General features: G+C 31.6%; 5 protein-coding genes across 6 annotated transcripts in view; 4 read left to right on the plus strand and 1 right to left on the minus strand.

Moving 5' to 3' along the window:
• Window positions 1-4,295: 4,295 nt before the first annotated feature.
• LOC131852129 (protein lethal(2)essential for life-like) lies at window positions 4,296-5,090 on the plus strand. The gene has a single exon (XM_059202769.1). It carries the CDS (start codon window positions 4,427-4,429, stop codon window positions 4,982-4,984), a length of 558 nt encoding a protein of 185 aa, XP_059058752.1. The 5' UTR covers window positions 4,296-4,426; the 3' UTR covers window positions 4,985-5,090.
• A 561-nt stretch (window positions 5,091-5,651) lies between these two features.
• Window positions 5,652-6,157, plus strand: LOC131851918 (alpha-crystallin B chain-like). The gene has a single exon (XM_059202474.1). It carries the CDS (start codon window positions 5,673-5,675, stop codon window positions 6,138-6,140), a length of 468 nt encoding a protein of 155 aa, XP_059058457.1. The 5' UTR covers window positions 5,652-5,672; the 3' UTR covers window positions 6,141-6,157.
• Window positions 6,158-8,689: 2,532 nt separating this feature from the next.
• Window positions 8,690-9,540, plus strand: LOC131851972 (protein lethal(2)essential for life-like). The gene has a single exon (XM_059202533.1). It carries the CDS (start codon window positions 8,890-8,892, stop codon window positions 9,403-9,405), a length of 516 nt encoding a protein of 171 aa, XP_059058516.1. The 5' UTR covers window positions 8,690-8,889; the 3' UTR covers window positions 9,406-9,540.
• Window positions 9,541-10,432: 892 nt separating this feature from the next.
• LOC131852188 (protein lethal(2)essential for life-like) lies at window positions 10,433-11,273 on the minus strand. The gene has a single exon (XM_059202834.1). The coding sequence runs from the start codon at window positions 11,122-11,124 to the stop codon at window positions 10,585-10,587; it is 540 nt and encodes a 179-aa protein (XP_059058817.1). The 5' UTR covers window positions 11,125-11,273; the 3' UTR covers window positions 10,433-10,584.
• Window positions 11,274-12,896: 1,623 nt separating this feature from the next.
• The window catches only part of LOC131851770 (plastin-2), a 53,002-nt gene continuing 47,282 nt past the window's right edge, over window positions 12,897-18,616 (plus strand). The window contains exon 1 of one of the 2 annotated variants that reach the window (XM_059202328.1): window positions 12,897-13,226. In XM_059202328.1, coding sequence (XP_059058311.1) covers window positions 13,164-13,226 — 63 coding nt within the window. In that variant the 5' untranslated portion in view covers window positions 12,897-13,163. The remainder of the gene's footprint in view (window positions 13,227-18,616) is intronic. The other variant, XM_059202319.1, reaches the window with a different exon arrangement.

Raw genomic sequence — 18,616 nt, forward strand, 5'->3', positions numbered from 1 at the left:
TTTTGATTACAAAAATTTGTACCATTATCCGAATATAAAATATCAGGAATACCAAATCTAGCAAATACTGATTTAAATGCAGCAATTGTTACTTCTGCAGATAAATTACTTAAACTTATAATTTCAAAGTATTTACTGTAATGATCTACAATAATTAGAAATGGCTTTTCCTTATAATAAAAAACATCACTTCCTAAAACTGACCATGGCTTATGAGGCATGTCTCTTATGGTCATAGGTTCTTTACTATTACGTTTTTTAAATCTACAACATGTATTACAATTCTGTACCTTATTTTCTATCTCTTTATTCATATGAGGCCAAAATATACATGATCTAGCTCTAGCCTTGCATTTTTCAATACCTAAATGATTGTAGTGTAACTGTTCAAGCATATTTTGTCTCATTGACATTGGTATTACTACACAGTTATTTTTAAATATTAAATCATCATATACAATAAGTTCTTCTTTGAATGTACAATAATCTCTCAAACTGTCTGGTACTTTCTCTATATTATCTGGCCATCCTTCTATAATATATTTTGTTAATAAATTAAATTCCTTGTCATTTTCTGTTTCTTTCTTAATTTCTTCTAATCTACAAGATTTAACTGGAATATTTTCTATAATCATACCTACCTGTGCCTCTATTTCTTTTTCCTTAATATCATCATTACTTTTAATATAATTCCTAGATAATGCATCTGCAATTAATAACTCTTTTCCAGGCCTATACTTAACATCTATATCATACTTTTGTAAATGCAATCTCATTCTCTGTAACCTAAGTGGAACATCACATAACGATTTTTTAAAAATAGTCTCTAAGGGTCTATGATCACTCTCTACTTGTACTCTTTTCCCATAGATATACTGATGGAAACGTGTGCATCCAAAGACAATTGCTAACATTTCTTTTTCTATTTGTGCATATACTTTTTGTGTCTCGGTCATTGCCTTTGAAGCATAAGCAACAGGAAGATTATTTTGCAACAATACTGCACCTAATGCATCTTTAGACGCATCAACTGATATCTTACAGGACTTCTCCGGATCAAAATATTGTAAAACTGGTGCTGATATTAATATTTCCTTTAAAGTTTTAAATGCTAATTCCTGTTCCTTACCCCATCTCCACTCTAAATCTTTTTTAATGAGTTTTCTTAAAGGTTCACATGTTTGTGACAAGTTAGGTATAAACTTTGCTACATATGTTATCATTCCTAATACAGTTTGTACCTCTTTTACATTTTTAGGTTTATCTAAACAGATTATAGCATTAATTTTCTGAGGATCAGGTTTAATCCCATCCTTTGACAATATATGACCAAGATAATATATTTCTTTTACTCCAAATTGACATTTATTTAAATTTAATATAACACCATTTTCTTTCGCAGTATACAGTACCTTATTTAAGATAAAATCATGTTCCTCTTTATTCTTAGCATATATAACTATATCATCTATAAATACTTCACAACCTTGAATATTTTCAAACAATTCTTTGAAGTGCCTATGAAAAATTTCTGGAGCAGAACTTATGCCATATGGAAGTCTCTTAAAATAATATCTTCCAAAAGGAGTATTAAATACACACAACTTAGAACTAGCTTCTGATAGCTTAATCTGAAAAAATGCTGCTGTTGCATCTATTTTGCTGAATATAGACGCTCCCGTCATTTTAGAGGACACCTCTTCAAATGTGGGTAACTTAAAATGTTCCCTTTTTATACAATTATTTAAATTGCCTGGGTCCATACATATTCTTAACTTACCATCTGGCTTTTTAACAATAACTACATTACTGACATAATCTGTGGGTTCTGTAACTTTATCTATGATACCCATCTGTACCATTCTATCTAATTCAATCTTTAATGGCTTATGTAATGCAATTGGTACCCCTCTACAGGGTTCAATGCGCACCTTCTTTTAGCTTAATATATATATATATATTTTATTTGTATCAAATATCTGTATATACTTATTTATTATATCATGACACTGCATATTTTTATTACATATTACTTGCCTCAGATATTTACGTTCAAACAGTTTTAAATGTTCCATAGTATTCCAACCTAATATTGGTGTACAATTTGCTTTTACTACTTGAAATTTCAAATTAACTTGCCTATTATTGATCAGTTTACATCTCAAGTCTATAAAACCTAAACTATTAATTTGTGACCCGTCATAATTATGTAACTTAATATTATTACTTTTAATCATTGTATTACAACCTAACTGCTTAATAATTTTCAATGGTATCACATTACAATCAGATCCTGTATCTAACTTAAAGTCAATAATTTTGCTTCCTACTTGAAGAGACTCAAATAAATCACTTTTATTTAACCTCTATAGAACTAATCACAATGTCAGATGATACGGATTCATTTATCACTTGCACTTTATTTCTATTTTTACACACTCGCGCGAAATGACCACGACGTCCACACTTTCTACACTGTAGATTGTATGCTGGACATTTATACCCATGACTATAACCACACTTATAACACAAACTATTTTTCTTACTTGCATTATGTATTGATACCTCAGCTTGTCTACCTTGTGCTGTTTGACTTTTTCCCTTTGTCTGGCTCTTGTTGTACTCATACTTACTGCTTTTCTTTATTTCTGCTACCTCTATTTTCTCTTTTTCAAATTTCTGCATCTGTATACAAGTTATTTCGAACGTTTTACATATTTGTATACATTTATTTAGATCAAGACCATGCTCTTTTAATAATCTTTCACGTAGGCTCTTTTCTCTTATTCCTCGAATAATCTGGTCCCTTATTAAACTGTCTCGCAGTGACTCAAAATTACAATCATTGCTCAATATACGTAATTCTGTTACGTAATCGTCGATACATTCGTCTTCCTTCATAACTCTACTGAAGAAAATATGTCTATTCATAGACTCATTTTTCTGTGGTATGAAATAATTATCAAATTTCTTTATTAGGTCATCGAACTTTGTAGAAGAGGTTAAATCAAAAGTATTATATATTTGTATTACCTCGTCACCTATTGTGTGAAGAAATAATGCTATTTGTCCCTCATCATTCAATTTTACATCAGCTCCTGACGCTTTCACATATAACTGATATCTTTGCTTAAATCTTTTGTAATTTTCGGCAATGTCGCCGGTAAACGACAATGATGGCGGCGGCTTCAACATATCCATATTTTTTGGTTTACTTACTCAATATCACTTATTTATTATCACTCTCTATCACTTTTTTCAGTCTAAATTATCGACTGCGCCATGTTATAATGATAAATACTGTTATTATATTTTAATACTTTTATTGTAGCAGAAGACATGACATTGTACAAGCAAGACATTTTCTATTAATCTCTGTTCAGTGTTGCCATACTAATCTATATAATTCTAACACTTGTTACAATATTGGATTCACCCGTATTTCATGAATTGATTTTATTTTACAGCTTTTGTATGTTATATATTACGTGCTAGCTCCAAAATCGTAAATAAATAGGTACTTACATTATGTTAACAATATGAATGGATATTGATGTTTATTTTTCAATCAAAGACTAATATTTCATTAAATAATATTATATTTGCAAATACATTTAATTATTACCCATGTACAGGTGATTAAAAATTGCTTCAGTTTAGACATATAGATTTACTATATTTTACTATTTTACTATATTTATATATATATATATATATATCTTATAAATTGTAAGGGTTAAAAGTGGTAAACAGGGTTGTAAGGGGTTAAAATTGGGAATGAACAATTGTATGAATGAATCATCATTTTTGAAGCTAGAAGCTTAAAACTTATTTTTGAGGCTGCTAATGAATAATAAATTATTTATTTATTTTTCATTCAAAGTTGACATTCAAAGTTTTTAAAAATTTTACCCTTAGGGGGGGTAAAATAAAATAGGGGATGAAAGTTTTTAACTATTATTTATATATGTATAAATTCAAATTATGCTGCTAATGATCTTTATAAATGAAGTTATGCGCCCTTTTCATTTGGTAGATATATTTCATGTTTTCCACAGAATATTTATTATCATCTAAAACTGCATAGGACGTTAAAAACGTAGATAATATTCGTATAATATTATCAAAAAATATACGTATCTGAAATTATTTCTCAGTATAGTCTACAACATTCGCGAAATATCGATTAAAACGTCACGAAAATATACACGTCACATGCGCGCCAATTGCATTTTCGAGAAGTTTCTACTCTACGCTAGATGGCGTTTACCGCCGGGCGTCGAGTTCATATAAATATGCCTGATAGCGGTGGCTGGCATTGCATTCAATAACAAGCAAGTGTTGGTAAACATTGCAAGCGCTGAACTATTACGCTAACAAGTTCTCGTGATTATCACAACGTACCTAAAACGTGAAAACATACAATATGTCACTACTACCTTTCGTGTTCGGTTACGAATCACCTCGCAGTCACCGTTATTGGCCTAGACGTCTCCTCGACCAAGACTTTGGTCTATCATTAACACCGGAGGATCTGCTCACCACCGTTCAATGTCCTTTGATATCTCAAGACTACTACAGACCATGGAAACAAATAGCTGCCGCCGCTCGTGACATCGGTTCTAGTATTAAGGCCGACAAGGATAAGTTCCAGGTGAATCTTGATGTGCAACATTTCGCGCCTGAGGAGATCTCTGTGAAGACCGTGGATGGGCACATCGTGGTGGAGGGGAAACATGAGGAAAAGAAAGACGAGCATGGATACATTTCCAGACAGTTCGTGCGGCGGTATGCGTTACCCGAAGGTACCGAATCAGAAACTGTGGAGTCACGACTTTCATCTGATGGCGTGCTTACAATTACTGCACCAAGAAAGACACCAGATGCTATTAAAGGAGAGAGGAAGGTACCCATCGCGCAGACTGGTCCTGTCAGGAAGGAAATAAAGGATCAAAACGAGCCGGCACTCGTCGAGAAAAAGTAAACTTTGCGTTATTTTACAATATTCGTATATTTTTGAGACTGATTATTGAGTAATTAGTGGTCATAAAGTGTTTTATTTTCTTCAATAAAGTATGTTTAAGCTATAATTGGTGTTTTTTATTTCTTACAGACTTTACAGGTATATTTCTTATTTACAAATGTTAGGTATGAAAAGTATTAGTAAGAATGAGCATATATTTGTAAATGTAGATAAGTAGCTATTACTCTATGGATTTTAACTTAATTAACAAAAATGCAATTTACCTATATATCTAGTTTAAGAAAGGGTAAATTTTTATTTACGTAACACAATATAATTGAAGCACATAAAACCCATTTAATATATTGGGAGATTTTTAATCGTTAATGTTGCTCAAATAAAATATTGATTTAGGATGCTTACACACTTTTTCTTATAATTAAATAACCTATTCTTGCACGAAAATAATAACAATCTAAACAAAACAAACTTATTACTAACCGACCTCAAACGGCAAGATCTCGTAGTTTATTTTATTGTAAAATTTTTATATTTATTTGTCAGTTGCCTGTCATATTCATGCTGGTTGCGAGATGTTAGATAAATTCTAAATACGTATTATTTACTTTCCAGCTAAATAATTTTAAAATATAAATTGTGATGAGTATAATATGATAACTTCATATTTGTTAGAGTTTAGTTTAAAAATATGATACTGAATTCAATCTTAGCCACCCGTTTGCGACCCGTATTATGTAATTATCCAAAACAAATCCGAAATATTAGATCCTCAATAAAAATAGGGAAAGAAAAATTCCAATTGTCCATTGATGTACGGCAATTCAATAAAGAGGAGATAAGAGTAAAAGCACGCCCTGAATACGTTATTATAGAGGGTAAGCAGGAAAGGAAAACCAAGACAGGGTTCGTTTTGAGACAGTTCGTGAGAAAATTCAAGTTGCCACAAGGATGTGATCCACTTACGATGCAATCGAAGTTATCTGCGGATGGTATCCTCACTATTACTGCCCCAAGGAAGTTCTGTTCAACCTCTAATCTGCCTTGTGAAACACTAATACCCATTTCGTATTCAGAACCGAAGAAGGAAAAAGAAGAATCCGTATTAACGGAACAGAAAACTGACCCATGCGGCCTTAAGAGTAATAAACCATTTTGAATCAAAAACTATATATTTATTTACATTTTATAGGACAAGTATTTAAGGTATCTCAAAGAAACATTAGCTATTTATGTCTGTACATGTCATATATTACAAGGAGGCAGAGGATTGTTAGTTAAAGGGCTATAAATGTATCCTATCAGGTCTACCTCCACGCGAAAACTGACTCATTTAATTAATATCGTTTAACATTACTGAAATATTTATGCAAAATGGAATTAAGATAGTGGTAGCACAGATAACATAGGTATCAGTAGTAGGCGACATATACCAGCTCACTTTAAACTTGCTTTCACATTTGTAATGACTAGAATAATTCTTAAATAACATTAATAATTATTATTCTTAAAAAATAATAAAACAGTTAATATACCTGAATAATCATATATCGAATAATATTCACACTCTTTATTTTTTTACACAGACTCCAAAGTCTATTTGAGAGCCTAAGCAAAGAGACATTCCTAATGTCACTGCGGAACAGACACCCTGAAAACGTGAGTGTTTCACACAAAGTGGAATGAATGGTTACATTAGTCTTGCATGCTGTTGAGATATAAAGGCAGTCTCGTATAATGGAACAACGAATCTTCGCATTTGCAATAAAATGTATAGTTGCGAAAGTTCAGTCCTACGTTAAATCTAGTTTACGAAGTTAAGAAGTTTAGGTCTTGATGCACCGCCTTACTTCCGATTGTAGCGGGTTCGTGTCAAGCAGAAACAATTTTGATAGCAAGCTGCTTGAGGCAGAAATAGGTCTTTGAGAAAGTATCGACAATCTCGATAAACTACCTACAGCGTGGGGTTTTTCTAGAGGGAAATATTAAGGGTTCTTAAGGGTCAGCAATGTGACAACTCCAGTATTTCAAAGGGTGGAGGGGGATGGTTAGTAATGTGGACTAATAATCCCATTACTAACAATGTACCATGTCAGCTTAACCTCCATGCGGTTCCTCCTTGAAAACCATCGTGATTAATTCCTTGTGAATATTACTATACTATGTCATGAGCTAACTGACACCAGTGGAGGATCATAAGATGAGCATGAGGTCAGGCCTCATGCTCATCTTATGATCTTCCACTGGTGCTCCACTGGTAGCCGTATGCTTGGCCATCATCGTAGTATAAAAAAACGACGATGTACGAAGTTTACCTCGGTAATAGTACTAGAACAAAAATAATACATGACCGTAACACTGAAGCTTCCGTGAGTCAATAACAACAATATGAGTCGACTCATTAAAACTATTTTTGTACTCGCTCGCCCACTAGTGCTGTACTAATATTATATGGAAGGAAAATTTTAATTTTTTGTTGTAATTTATTAACTCAAAAAATACTTAAGCGATTTGAAATAAACTTGCAAAAAGCTATGTTGTCAGTAAGTAACATAGCTGTATTACAAGTTTGTATCGGGATACCGTTTAGAACAAAGTAAAAGGAAACTCCATTGTACTGTATATACTTTTCTTTTTTAACTTATTTCCACTCATGACATATAATTTAACGAATAGTGGAAATAAGTTTTAGCGGCTAAGTCGGAGCTGCTATAGTCAGTCAACAAACTTATTTTATTTATTACTTTATTTTTACTTCATTCTTTCCTAAAATTGTGTAGAAAAGACTAAGTTGCCAATAAGACTGCCTGTACCTACTTATTTCTTCAACATATTGTTTTATTTTTTCAATGTATCTACTTATAATGTTGGTGTAATAAAACATAAATAAAATAAATAAATTCATTCACTGGAGCAACTACCGAATCTATAGTTTTATGGCCTGCCATCCGCGGATCATTTTCTATGTCAGATTCTTCTGGAAAATTTATTTATAATTATCAGTAGTTACTTAGTAAAATTTGGAATTGTCATATAGGTACATTCTAGAAGTACTTTTTATATCATGTCTCACTTAACACGCTGATAAAAGTATGTGTAAACATTATATGTATGTACTATCTAGAATGTCATAGAAATAAAAATATTTATTAGTATTAAAACTATAATATGTATTCGCACAGATTTGTCAAGACTTTCTTAGTATTTTAGTTATAGATAGTAATAGTATTAGTTATAATATAAAACTCTCCACTTATACTCTTAGTTATTATACGGCCTCATTTATAGGTATTTGGTCTTAATCAATAAAATCCTATTTATTTATTTGACTCTAATGCACAAAGACATGGCATAAAAATATAGAATAGGCAAAATATATGTATATATAATAAATTGTTATAAAATAATACATATATGTATAAATATACTATTATATGTATATAAATTAATACCTAATAAAGTGATGATCTGATAATGAATCTGTTGTATTGTGTGTTGTACAATACAACTAATTCATTGTAAGTAATCCTAATTACATTCACGTCTATTGTCAATTTCTTGTAGATAGAATACTTAAATAATCAATACATTGCTTGTTCGGAACCCTAGGTGTAAATGTAAATTGCAATTTCCCGCTTTTATTTTTTAACTTTTTAGATATAGCTAAACGCATATAAATAAAATATTTATGGTGTATTACGTGTTTGTGATGCCACAACAACCGCAGTCCAATGTTAATCAACGCTATCAATGAATATTTACGTTTATTATAAGACGGGATGCATCGAGAAGCGTCGAGACGTCCTAAATATATCCGATGCGTGTTAGTATGACGCTCTCGTATCTATATAAACGAATCGCATGAATCCAGAAACAGTAGTGTACTGAAACAACTAGCGATCAGAAACATGTCTCTTCTACCATATTTTTTCAACTATGATATACCACATTGGCCGAAGCGCCTTATTGACCAGAATTTCGGGCTGGCTTTAACTCCAGAAGATGTAACTGATGCTCCAACAGCTACAAGTCCTTTAATATCAAGATTAAGACCGTGGTGGCCGGATACAGCATCATCCATAAAAGCGGATAAGGATAAATGGCAAATCAACGTAGACGTACAACACTTCGCACCTGATGAAATCACTGTTAAAATAGCTGGAGGAAATATCGTGATTGAAGGCAAACATGAAGAAAAGAAAGATGAACACGGTTTCGTCTCGAGGCACTTCGTTAGACGGTACAAGTTGCCTAATGATATCAATGGTGATGCTGTACAATCCAGACTTTCTTCAGACGGAGTGCTAACAGTGGTTGCTCCAAAAAATATTGAAATTGCAAAAGGTGAAAGAATTGTGCCTATCACACCAAGTGGACCCATACGCCAAGGAACATCAGACCCGAAACCAATTCCAGAAAGCTAATTTCAAGTAGGTAACATGGTACTCTTTGCGAGATGTGATATTTGTTGTATTATTGAAGCACTCTTTGTTATATTTTGCTGCATTTTAATTATATAGTGACTTAAATGAGTTCAGAAAGTTTCATTTAAAACTATTATTCATGTAATGTTGATTTAAGAGCTTATCCTATTCGTTCCAAATAGATTTTTATTATGTATTTGCAATGTTCTACCTAAGTAACTGTCGCCCATGTACATAACATAACAAGGATATGACGTTATTGTATGCTGCCCTCATGCGTTGCCATCCAAAGGACTAAAGATATCATGCGTCTTATCCTGTAATTTACCTACCTAATCTCACCCTACTACTGAATTACTAATTCGGTTAAATTAGATAGATAAATCGCTTAATTTTTTATTTTCCTTTTTTTTACATTCTCTTTAAAACTTCTATTAGCAGTTTCAGGACTCTTCACGTAGAGTTCCATATTATATTATTATAAGACACATAAAAATCTTCACATTTACAATAATTCTATATTATTAAATTACTATTTCTTACTCGATTGCTACAACAAATACACATTGAGTCTACAAAATACCAGCTGAACATAATAATTCTACAGCATTATATTCTACTATCTAGTATTATTTATACAAACGTCTTCCTCTACACAAACTTATTACCTATTTCATAACTTTCATCCCCTATTTCTCTTCTTACTGAGCCTACGTACCTTATATCGGTTCTTGTAAAATCAATCTCGATTTGTTGAGTTGAGAGCATAGATAATATACCATACTTGAAAGTAGAGAGAGCAGTTGTGAAACGGTAATGTACAATGAGAAATACCTTTGCATTTATATTATATTATATATATAAATGCAGAAGTATACTTTTGTATCTATATAACATAACATAATAATATCTTTTTATTATATTATGAATTGAAACAGGACATGCGAACAGCCGCAGTTCACATGTTCCTTGTCATATCATCTTATATGAGAGTTATATGTACCTATTCGTAACTTAAGGAGATAACATACATACAGTGAAATAAAACACAGAAATAAAATAATAAATAATTTATTAACTTAAAATCAGTCTTACAACAGACAATGTAACGAACATTCTAGTAGGTGGGAATTAAATAAACCGAGGGTAGCTCTATAATGCTTTATGCGTGAATAATAATTAATTTTCTGCCTTATCACCGTTTGCTTGATCCGAGGATTCTTTGCGGACCGGCCCAGTATGTGTGATGGGGATCTTCCTCTCACCTTCCACCGCTGGGGGCACCTTCCTTGGAGCCACCACTGTTAGTACTCCATCAGACGACAGACGAGATTCTACGTTTTCCGGCGTACATCCTTCAGGTAAGGCGTAGCGGCGCGTAAATTGGCGGGAAACGTAGCCATGTTGATCTTTTTTCTCCTCATGTTTACCCTCAACTACTATGTAACCATCAACAGTCTTCACGGAGATTTCATCAGGAGCAAAATGCTGAACGTCCAGGTTGACTTGAAATTTGTCCTTATCCGCCTTGATGTTGGAGCCGAAGTCCCTTGCAGCTGCAGCTATGTGTCGCCAAGGTCGGTAGTACTCCCTGCTGATCATCGGCCCGCCGACAGCAGTCAGCAAATCCTCAGGTGTAATCCCCAGGCCGAAATGTTGGTCCAGCAGACGGCGTGGTCGCTCAATTTCATAATCCAACAAGAATGGTAGTAGCGACATTTTATTTTGTTTTTCTTCGCAATAACGTTTGAGAAACAATTTTTTTTTTTAATTTAATCGATGTCACGACCAAATAGAAATTACTCTCAAATCGCAATTGCTTTCCGTGTTAGCACTTGACTTGCAGTAGCTAAAGTGACAAAAAGCAACGCGCGCATCTAGTATTTATTGTAGCGACACCTATCTAGAGAAGTATAGAATTTTCCAGATGTCCATATACTACCAAGCTAAGGGGCCGCAAAGATAAACTTGCGTACAGTAATTTAAAATAAACTATGACTTGATGATTGATGTATTTTTAAATTAATATGCTGATCGTAGAATATCAATAAGCTTATTAAAATAGAAATTGCCTAATTAATTGTAATAATTATTTTATGTTTTGGTGTAATCCCATTCCAAAGAAAATTATTTTCTATTAATATTTAATAATTATTCATTATTATTATTACGCGTTAAATTAATTTATATAATATTTATTAATAACAACTGTGAATGTGGATGAATGGAAGAAAAAACACATTAAGTCGAATTGTTGGATAGACAGCTTATTTATTCTGATTAAAAAAAATATTACTATTTATATGTATAATTCTTCACTAATCCATTCATTATGTGGCATCTTGGAATAGAAATATATATTACCTATAGTCTAGATATTTGCTAATTGTGTTATAATGTTACATTATATTACATATTATTTAGTGACCACTTTGCTGGACATTCAATTAATAAATAGTGTTTGGAACCTAAACTAGCACGCCAAGGACTAGTATCGCCAAGGAAAAGTTATAAAAATTTCAGTTGTAAAGAATTAATATAACAATATTATAATAGTATAATAATTTAACCATTATAATACTATAATAATATACGAAATAATACAGTAATTAACAATTCCGATAAAATAATTTAGTTTTCATTCAACATTATAAATGAAAAACGATGACTTCATTGGCGTAAATCGTATAATTAAGAAAAATAATTACAGTAATCTCTTTAGAATTGACTAAGGAATACCATACCCATTTTTTAAGTGTAATAGAAATAAAAGCGCACTATACTTGAACAATCCTGAAAATTGTAGAATATTGTAGTCAACATTTAACGGCACTGCAGCCATCTAGTGTCGAATAGCAGAAATATAAAGTAATATTATCTCAAGTAAATTTATAAAAAAAAGTCTGCCTCAGGCGATTTGTGTTGCCATTAGCCATAAAATAAAATTTGTTACTATGTTAAAAAATTTTCTAACATTTATTTCTCCTTCCTTTCCCGTTTCAAACAGACATGTAGATATGCATACAACATTATATTATATTATGTTTAGAAATTATTAAATCTTTTTTATTAATTTCGGACTTACTTATGCAATGTCTTAAAAGACTTGGCAACACAGACTAAATTTTCATCGCCCAAGCTTGTTGAAATAAAATGATTGATTTTTAAAAGTTGTTTATCGGTTGATTTGTATTTAGAAAAATTATTTTATATTTAAAAGAAAATATTGTTTGTTTTCAAAATATGTTGCCATCATTTCTTTCAAATTGTTATTATTTATAAATTTTAAAAGCATTATTGTCTTAGTCTCAAAAGTAATTTGAGTTAAAATAACACTAAAATTATTATTTTGTGTGTTAATTTTGTCTGTTACAGATTGAAATTTAGTTTAATTAATTTAGCACTATAATTTTTACCCTATCTATTTCTTAATATTGCTTGGTCGGAAATGCTGAATAGCTTGGCAATACCGTCAGCGGTGTTTTAAAAAGTAATAAGTTGAATTACTCTCATTTACTCGTTTGTCGATTCGGTACTACTTGTTTATGTCTTCAAAAAGCGGCTCTAATTTTAATGTCTTATTTTTATTAAAGTAGTATTGTGCTGTGATTTATTATATCTTTTATAAGACATTTAATATTAGTATTAGTGTTGTAAGTGTATAGTGAAATTGTAACCTACGTCTGAACTTAAATCGACATTTTTTCCATTGTCAATGTTGTGATCCTTGTTTTTTGTGCTATTTACAAGTGTTGACGATGGCAGATAATTCTAAATTAACCGACGAGGAGAGGAACGAAATCAGGGAACAATTTGCACAGGTATTTATTATTTTTTATACCCTTCGAATCTGCATTGCGTACCGGTATCAGTAAGATTACAAATTGTAATTGATAATATTGAATAGATACTTATTTATCTAATAACATAGGTACACTTGTATAAATGTCCCTGTTTCGTAATATTATGACTTCATTTAGAAAATAATATTTGTGACGCAAATGTTTTAACATTTAATCCGCGTGTGGTCCCTTGGTGGGGTACACAAGCGGCAAGTAGACTGCGTAGTAAATAATTCAGTTATGTTGTCTTCTAAGGAACCTTGAATCTTATAAGGAACTTCTTAAATATAATGTAAGAAACTATGCATATCAAAAACAAGTTATTATATGTACATTAGTTTCTTTCATAAATTGATACATTTTTGAACATCTATTCCTTCATTACTAATTATACAAATTACAATATAAAAAATCAAACTTACATTAATACATGACAAATAGTCATGCTGTTTGTCAACATAATACAAGTTAAAATTTTACATCAAATGCCCCTTAGTTTGTTTCTCATTCAAGTTATGTATGAAACAGAGAAATAGTAAATTATATGTATATTAAATATACATAAAACCATATCTATAGCTACAGTTCACTGTTGTTGACATCACTTGCCTCATATTTGCTTAGGTGATATGTGGCTGACATCATAGCTGCAAATGAAAACTATAATACTCAATACAAGTATTGTAAGGATTTTTGAAATGTGAAAGAAAGAAAGAGTATGGACTTATTCACCCAAAAACTACTGAACGAATTAATGAATCTTCACAGTAGCTTACACATCTGAATAACATGTAGGTAGGTTGGACTTCATTTTCCACAATTGGCCTCTCATTTGGGCCGTTGTGCATGTAATCTGAATAACATATAACATTAAATATATAATTAAAAAAGATATTATATCAATTGGGATAAATATAATGAAAAATGTCAAGTAAATTTTATACGGACTGAGTTGCACAGGTCATAACATTCTATATGTAAATAATAGATTTTGTAAACTTAAAATTTACTGAGAAATGAACTGTGGATTCATCATGTGGGTACCGGGTCCAGCATGTGGCAGAGACGGAAGCTCCAAGCAGTTCTCATTACTTGTGACGGGTGTAGGTTTAAAAAGAGGTTTTTAAAGGGTCCTTCACCAATATGTCTAAAGGGCCCTTTAAACCTGCATTTGTGTATTTCTCTCCCACCCCAGCCACAGTAGTGCAGCTTTAGTAAAGAACTCACTATAGATCTAAACAGGCCAAGATATTTTAAATTGAAAATTAAGTTCAACTGAAGCCAACTTGACTCACTAATTATTTAAAACAAGCAGTTCAGGGATTATAGAAAATGCTGTAGTTAATTCCTGGTGAATTTGCCATTTGCCAAACCATACCATGGTTTGGCAAATGGCAAAATGAAAATTCACGGTATATTCATGGTATGGTTTGATGCAAGCTAGGATTGCTCCTAGCTTGCATCATTTAGGCATAATCAGAAAACTGTAGGTTTTAGTTTCAAATGAGAATTGTTAATAACTGTGTTACATAATGAAATCATAGATGGGGAGAAAATTTACCTAACTTCATCTATTAACATTATCCTATCATACCACACTAGTATAAATGTCCTGTTTGTTAGCGAAGATGGATGTACAATTATGTATTTGTCTATCAAAAAATAAAAGACTATCCTGTTATTTATCAATAGCTTCCTTTTATGACATGTTTTTCTCTTTATAATATGAAGAAAATATGGTATTGCCTACTTGTCTGATGCCTGTAATAAATTTGTACAATCAATTATATATTTAATATATAAATATTATACTAATTGAAATATAATTATAATAATTATTATTTTAATTAGTATTATTTTCGGCACCAATTGACAATCAATCTAATTATGATTAAAGGTGATTGTTTTCTTGTTGTTATCACTTCTTACTTAATAACTTTATCATAATTTATTTCTGCATAAAATTATCATACTTTAGCTTTGATTATTATACTATTATCATTAATGACTATAAATGGGATTGAGTTATGTATTTATTCATTTATTTATTCTGTAACTCAACTTCTACATGATTGTAATTCATTAAAATAAAATTCTATTATTTCTATAAGTTATACTTAATATTATGTTTATGAAATTTCTGAATAACAGTCCAACTTGAAAAGTAATCAACAGGGGTTCATTATTTCGAATAATTAGTAACCCATCTCAGCTTTACAGGGGTTTAGGGGTGGCATGTGACAGAGTTCATATTATTATTTATAAAAATATGTGTTACACAAAACTTTCAAAAGAATTTCTTGACATTACACTAAAAATCATATCAATATCACTTGTGTGATTTATACTAATTGTAGATCACTTTAAAACTGTTTATGAATATATGACAAAATTATATATTTTACAAAATTCTCTAGATCACATAACTTTGTTATTATAATTTTGACTTTACATACAATATTTTTAGGTCTCTGACTAGACTAGACCAGTGTCTCCCAACCATTATACAGCTATTTCCCACCTTAGCCTACCTAAAATTGCACCCACACCCCTTCCTAAGAAATAGTAAGTAAATTCATTCCATATCATTTTAATAAAATATCCATTTTGAAATTGCCCCCCTTAACAATCAAGGTAGGTTGGGTTGGGAAGGTTTGGTTGGGAAACATGGACTAAACTGTTCTAGTAGTTTATAGTAATTGATTATAATGAATAATTTCTCAGAAACAGATACTACTTCTCCATATTCTAAGGTAAACTCAGGTGCCTCTATGTAGCAGGTAGAGACAATCGTGCATCAAAGGCCTAACCTATTTTAATTTCAGACTTCCTTTGATGAGTAGTTTTTGTGATTCAGTTGAGTCAGTGAAACTAACCGTCACAGTTTTCTAAGAATAACATTTTTATTAACAACTTTGCAATCGATTTGTGAAGACACACAAATAATTGAAATGGCCCAACTGCCACGCATTACTCAATAGGCGTGTTTCAAACTCATTTAATATTCCTGTCATGTCTAGATATTCATCTTGCCTTGAAATATTTGCCTTGTAGTGAAACGAAGTAATAAAGTACCTACTAGCCAATGTGTGTCCTTGTAAATTGCTATTTCACATCGTCACCTCTTCATGTAGTCATAAGGACAGAGTACATAATAGCATATTTGTTACTATCTAAAGCCTACCAATAAACCACAAACTGTTTAAGTTTTTTGGTAGATTTTCATTATCATTTTACTGTAAAGATACGGTTTCATATAAATTAAATCAGTATCTGCAAGTAAAAAGTCAATTATTCCCTTTACAAAATAACTCGATTTTGATTTGTCCTGAGTTTATCTGACCCTATGTAAGTCTGGCTTTATTTATAATGAATAATTCGATGATCCAAATTATGTCAAATCTTACTAAGTATCTTATCTTACTTCCTACTAATATTCTAAACGCGAAAGTTAGTCAATATGGATGTTTATGGATGGTATGTTTGTATATGTACTTATAATATGGATGTATAATATTGTATATGTATAATATACAAACATACCATATGTTTGTTACCTTTTCACGCAAAAACTACTGGATGGATTTTAATGAAACTTTACAAAAATATAGCGTATATTACATATATATATAGAGATTACACAGGCTATAAATTTCTCGCGGCTGAAACCGAGGACACAGCTAGTTTTATATACATGACATTTATTAGACACATGCAATTTTCCGTTACTCATTTTTAACCTTATTGAGTTGATGGAAGAAAGTACTCTACAAAGACCTATAAATAAAAAAATGACACTATAAGGCTCACAATTAATAGATTTACGAATGTAACTTAATAATTATCTTTGATGTTCCTAAATTAATAAAAGGTACATATTCGACCTGTGTCGAATAATTGGTAGTTTATTTATTTTTTCGAAAGGTATTGCATTAATTATTTGTTATATGATTCGGCGAATCAATACTTGTTTGTGTTTTATTGTTTTAAGACTGAACCTGTGTTTTAACTTATTTTTACTATAATCATACTAACGTAAGTAACACAATACCTCATGCATGCATACTATCCATATCAAATGCATTTGGCAAACACCAGGCTCCGGTACGGTAAGGTTACGTTTAGGACGTGACGAAATGCAGGCTGTTTGGATAAACAATTGGGGTACACGTTCTCTCTCTATAATTCTGTCAGCGCAACTGCTGTTTACCTTATCGTGTTGTACCTACGCTTAAAGGTAATTGGAGTTTTATACTTTACTGTCCACCTTGTTAAGTATTTTATTTAAAGATTGAGGATGGAATGGTCCGTGTGCTTGCTGCTACGCCTTAGGATGAGAATGAAATTAGTCAAGGCAGTTCAACTTATGAATTAAGCAGTAATTAACAACAAATGTTTTAAGGAAAGATCGCGCGAATATTGACCCGATATGGTATATTGCTAGCAAGCTAAATTTATATTGTTACAAAATAAATGAAATGTGAAACTGGAATTGCGAGTTTAGTTCTTTTGTTTTCAATACGGTTGCATAACGTTGTTATAAACTTAATAGGCTGAAGAGGAGGCTATCTTTAGTTATGCAAATAGACTATAACTCCAAGTATTTTAAAATGCCGATGACCAAGAGTCTAACTAGGTAGAATGGCAATGAATGCCATTATAGTCTCATTATGGAAGCGCATACAACACGTGACAGTGGCAAGTACATGTACAGCTTGCAATTAAAGGCAGTTTTCATTGTATATGAAGTGTTCTATAGAATTATTTTTAATCAATCGACATTTTTACCCAATAAAAATATATTATTTGCCATAAATATTGTATAAGAAGTATATGGACATAACTATTTTATAAACCTGGAAGTTCTGGGTTTCAAAAATACGTTTTCATGTTTTTTTTTTGCACCAATATTCTGTTTGCAATTCTACTTAGTAATATCCCTCATACGTTACAGTCATTAGGGTACAATAATAATAATTAGTATCAGAGGACAGGATCAACTATAAAAACCGGATTTGACACAAGTTAATTTTATGCGTACGATGAATTATCAGTAGCGCGTCTTTAATTAAAAACTTTCACGGTGAGCTGGTATTTCTTCTGAGTGGGGAATACAGTCACATAGAGGTACCGTGTGACCTTCGTGCTTCACGGGCGTGGTCTTCCGCTCTGACTCACAGCCTTGAGGGTTCTTAAATGCATAAACACGATTTTGACGTCAGGGTCTTGACATACTTATTATGGAATGAAATATATTTTTTCACTGTAAAATAAAAGGACTAGTTATATGCTTTGTTGTAGGTATTATGTATTTGTTAACTTACTAATACAAAGGTTTATAGGTGATTCATCAAACTAACTGCGAGTCC

Source organism: Achroia grisella, unplaced genomic scaffold, assembly GCF_030625045.1.
Source record: "Achroia grisella isolate CSIRO2021 unplaced genomic scaffold, CSIRO_AGI_Agris_v1 utg1174, whole genome shotgun sequence".
Classification (NCBI taxonomy): Eukaryota; Metazoa; Arthropoda; class Insecta; order Lepidoptera; family Pyralidae; genus Achroia; species Achroia grisella.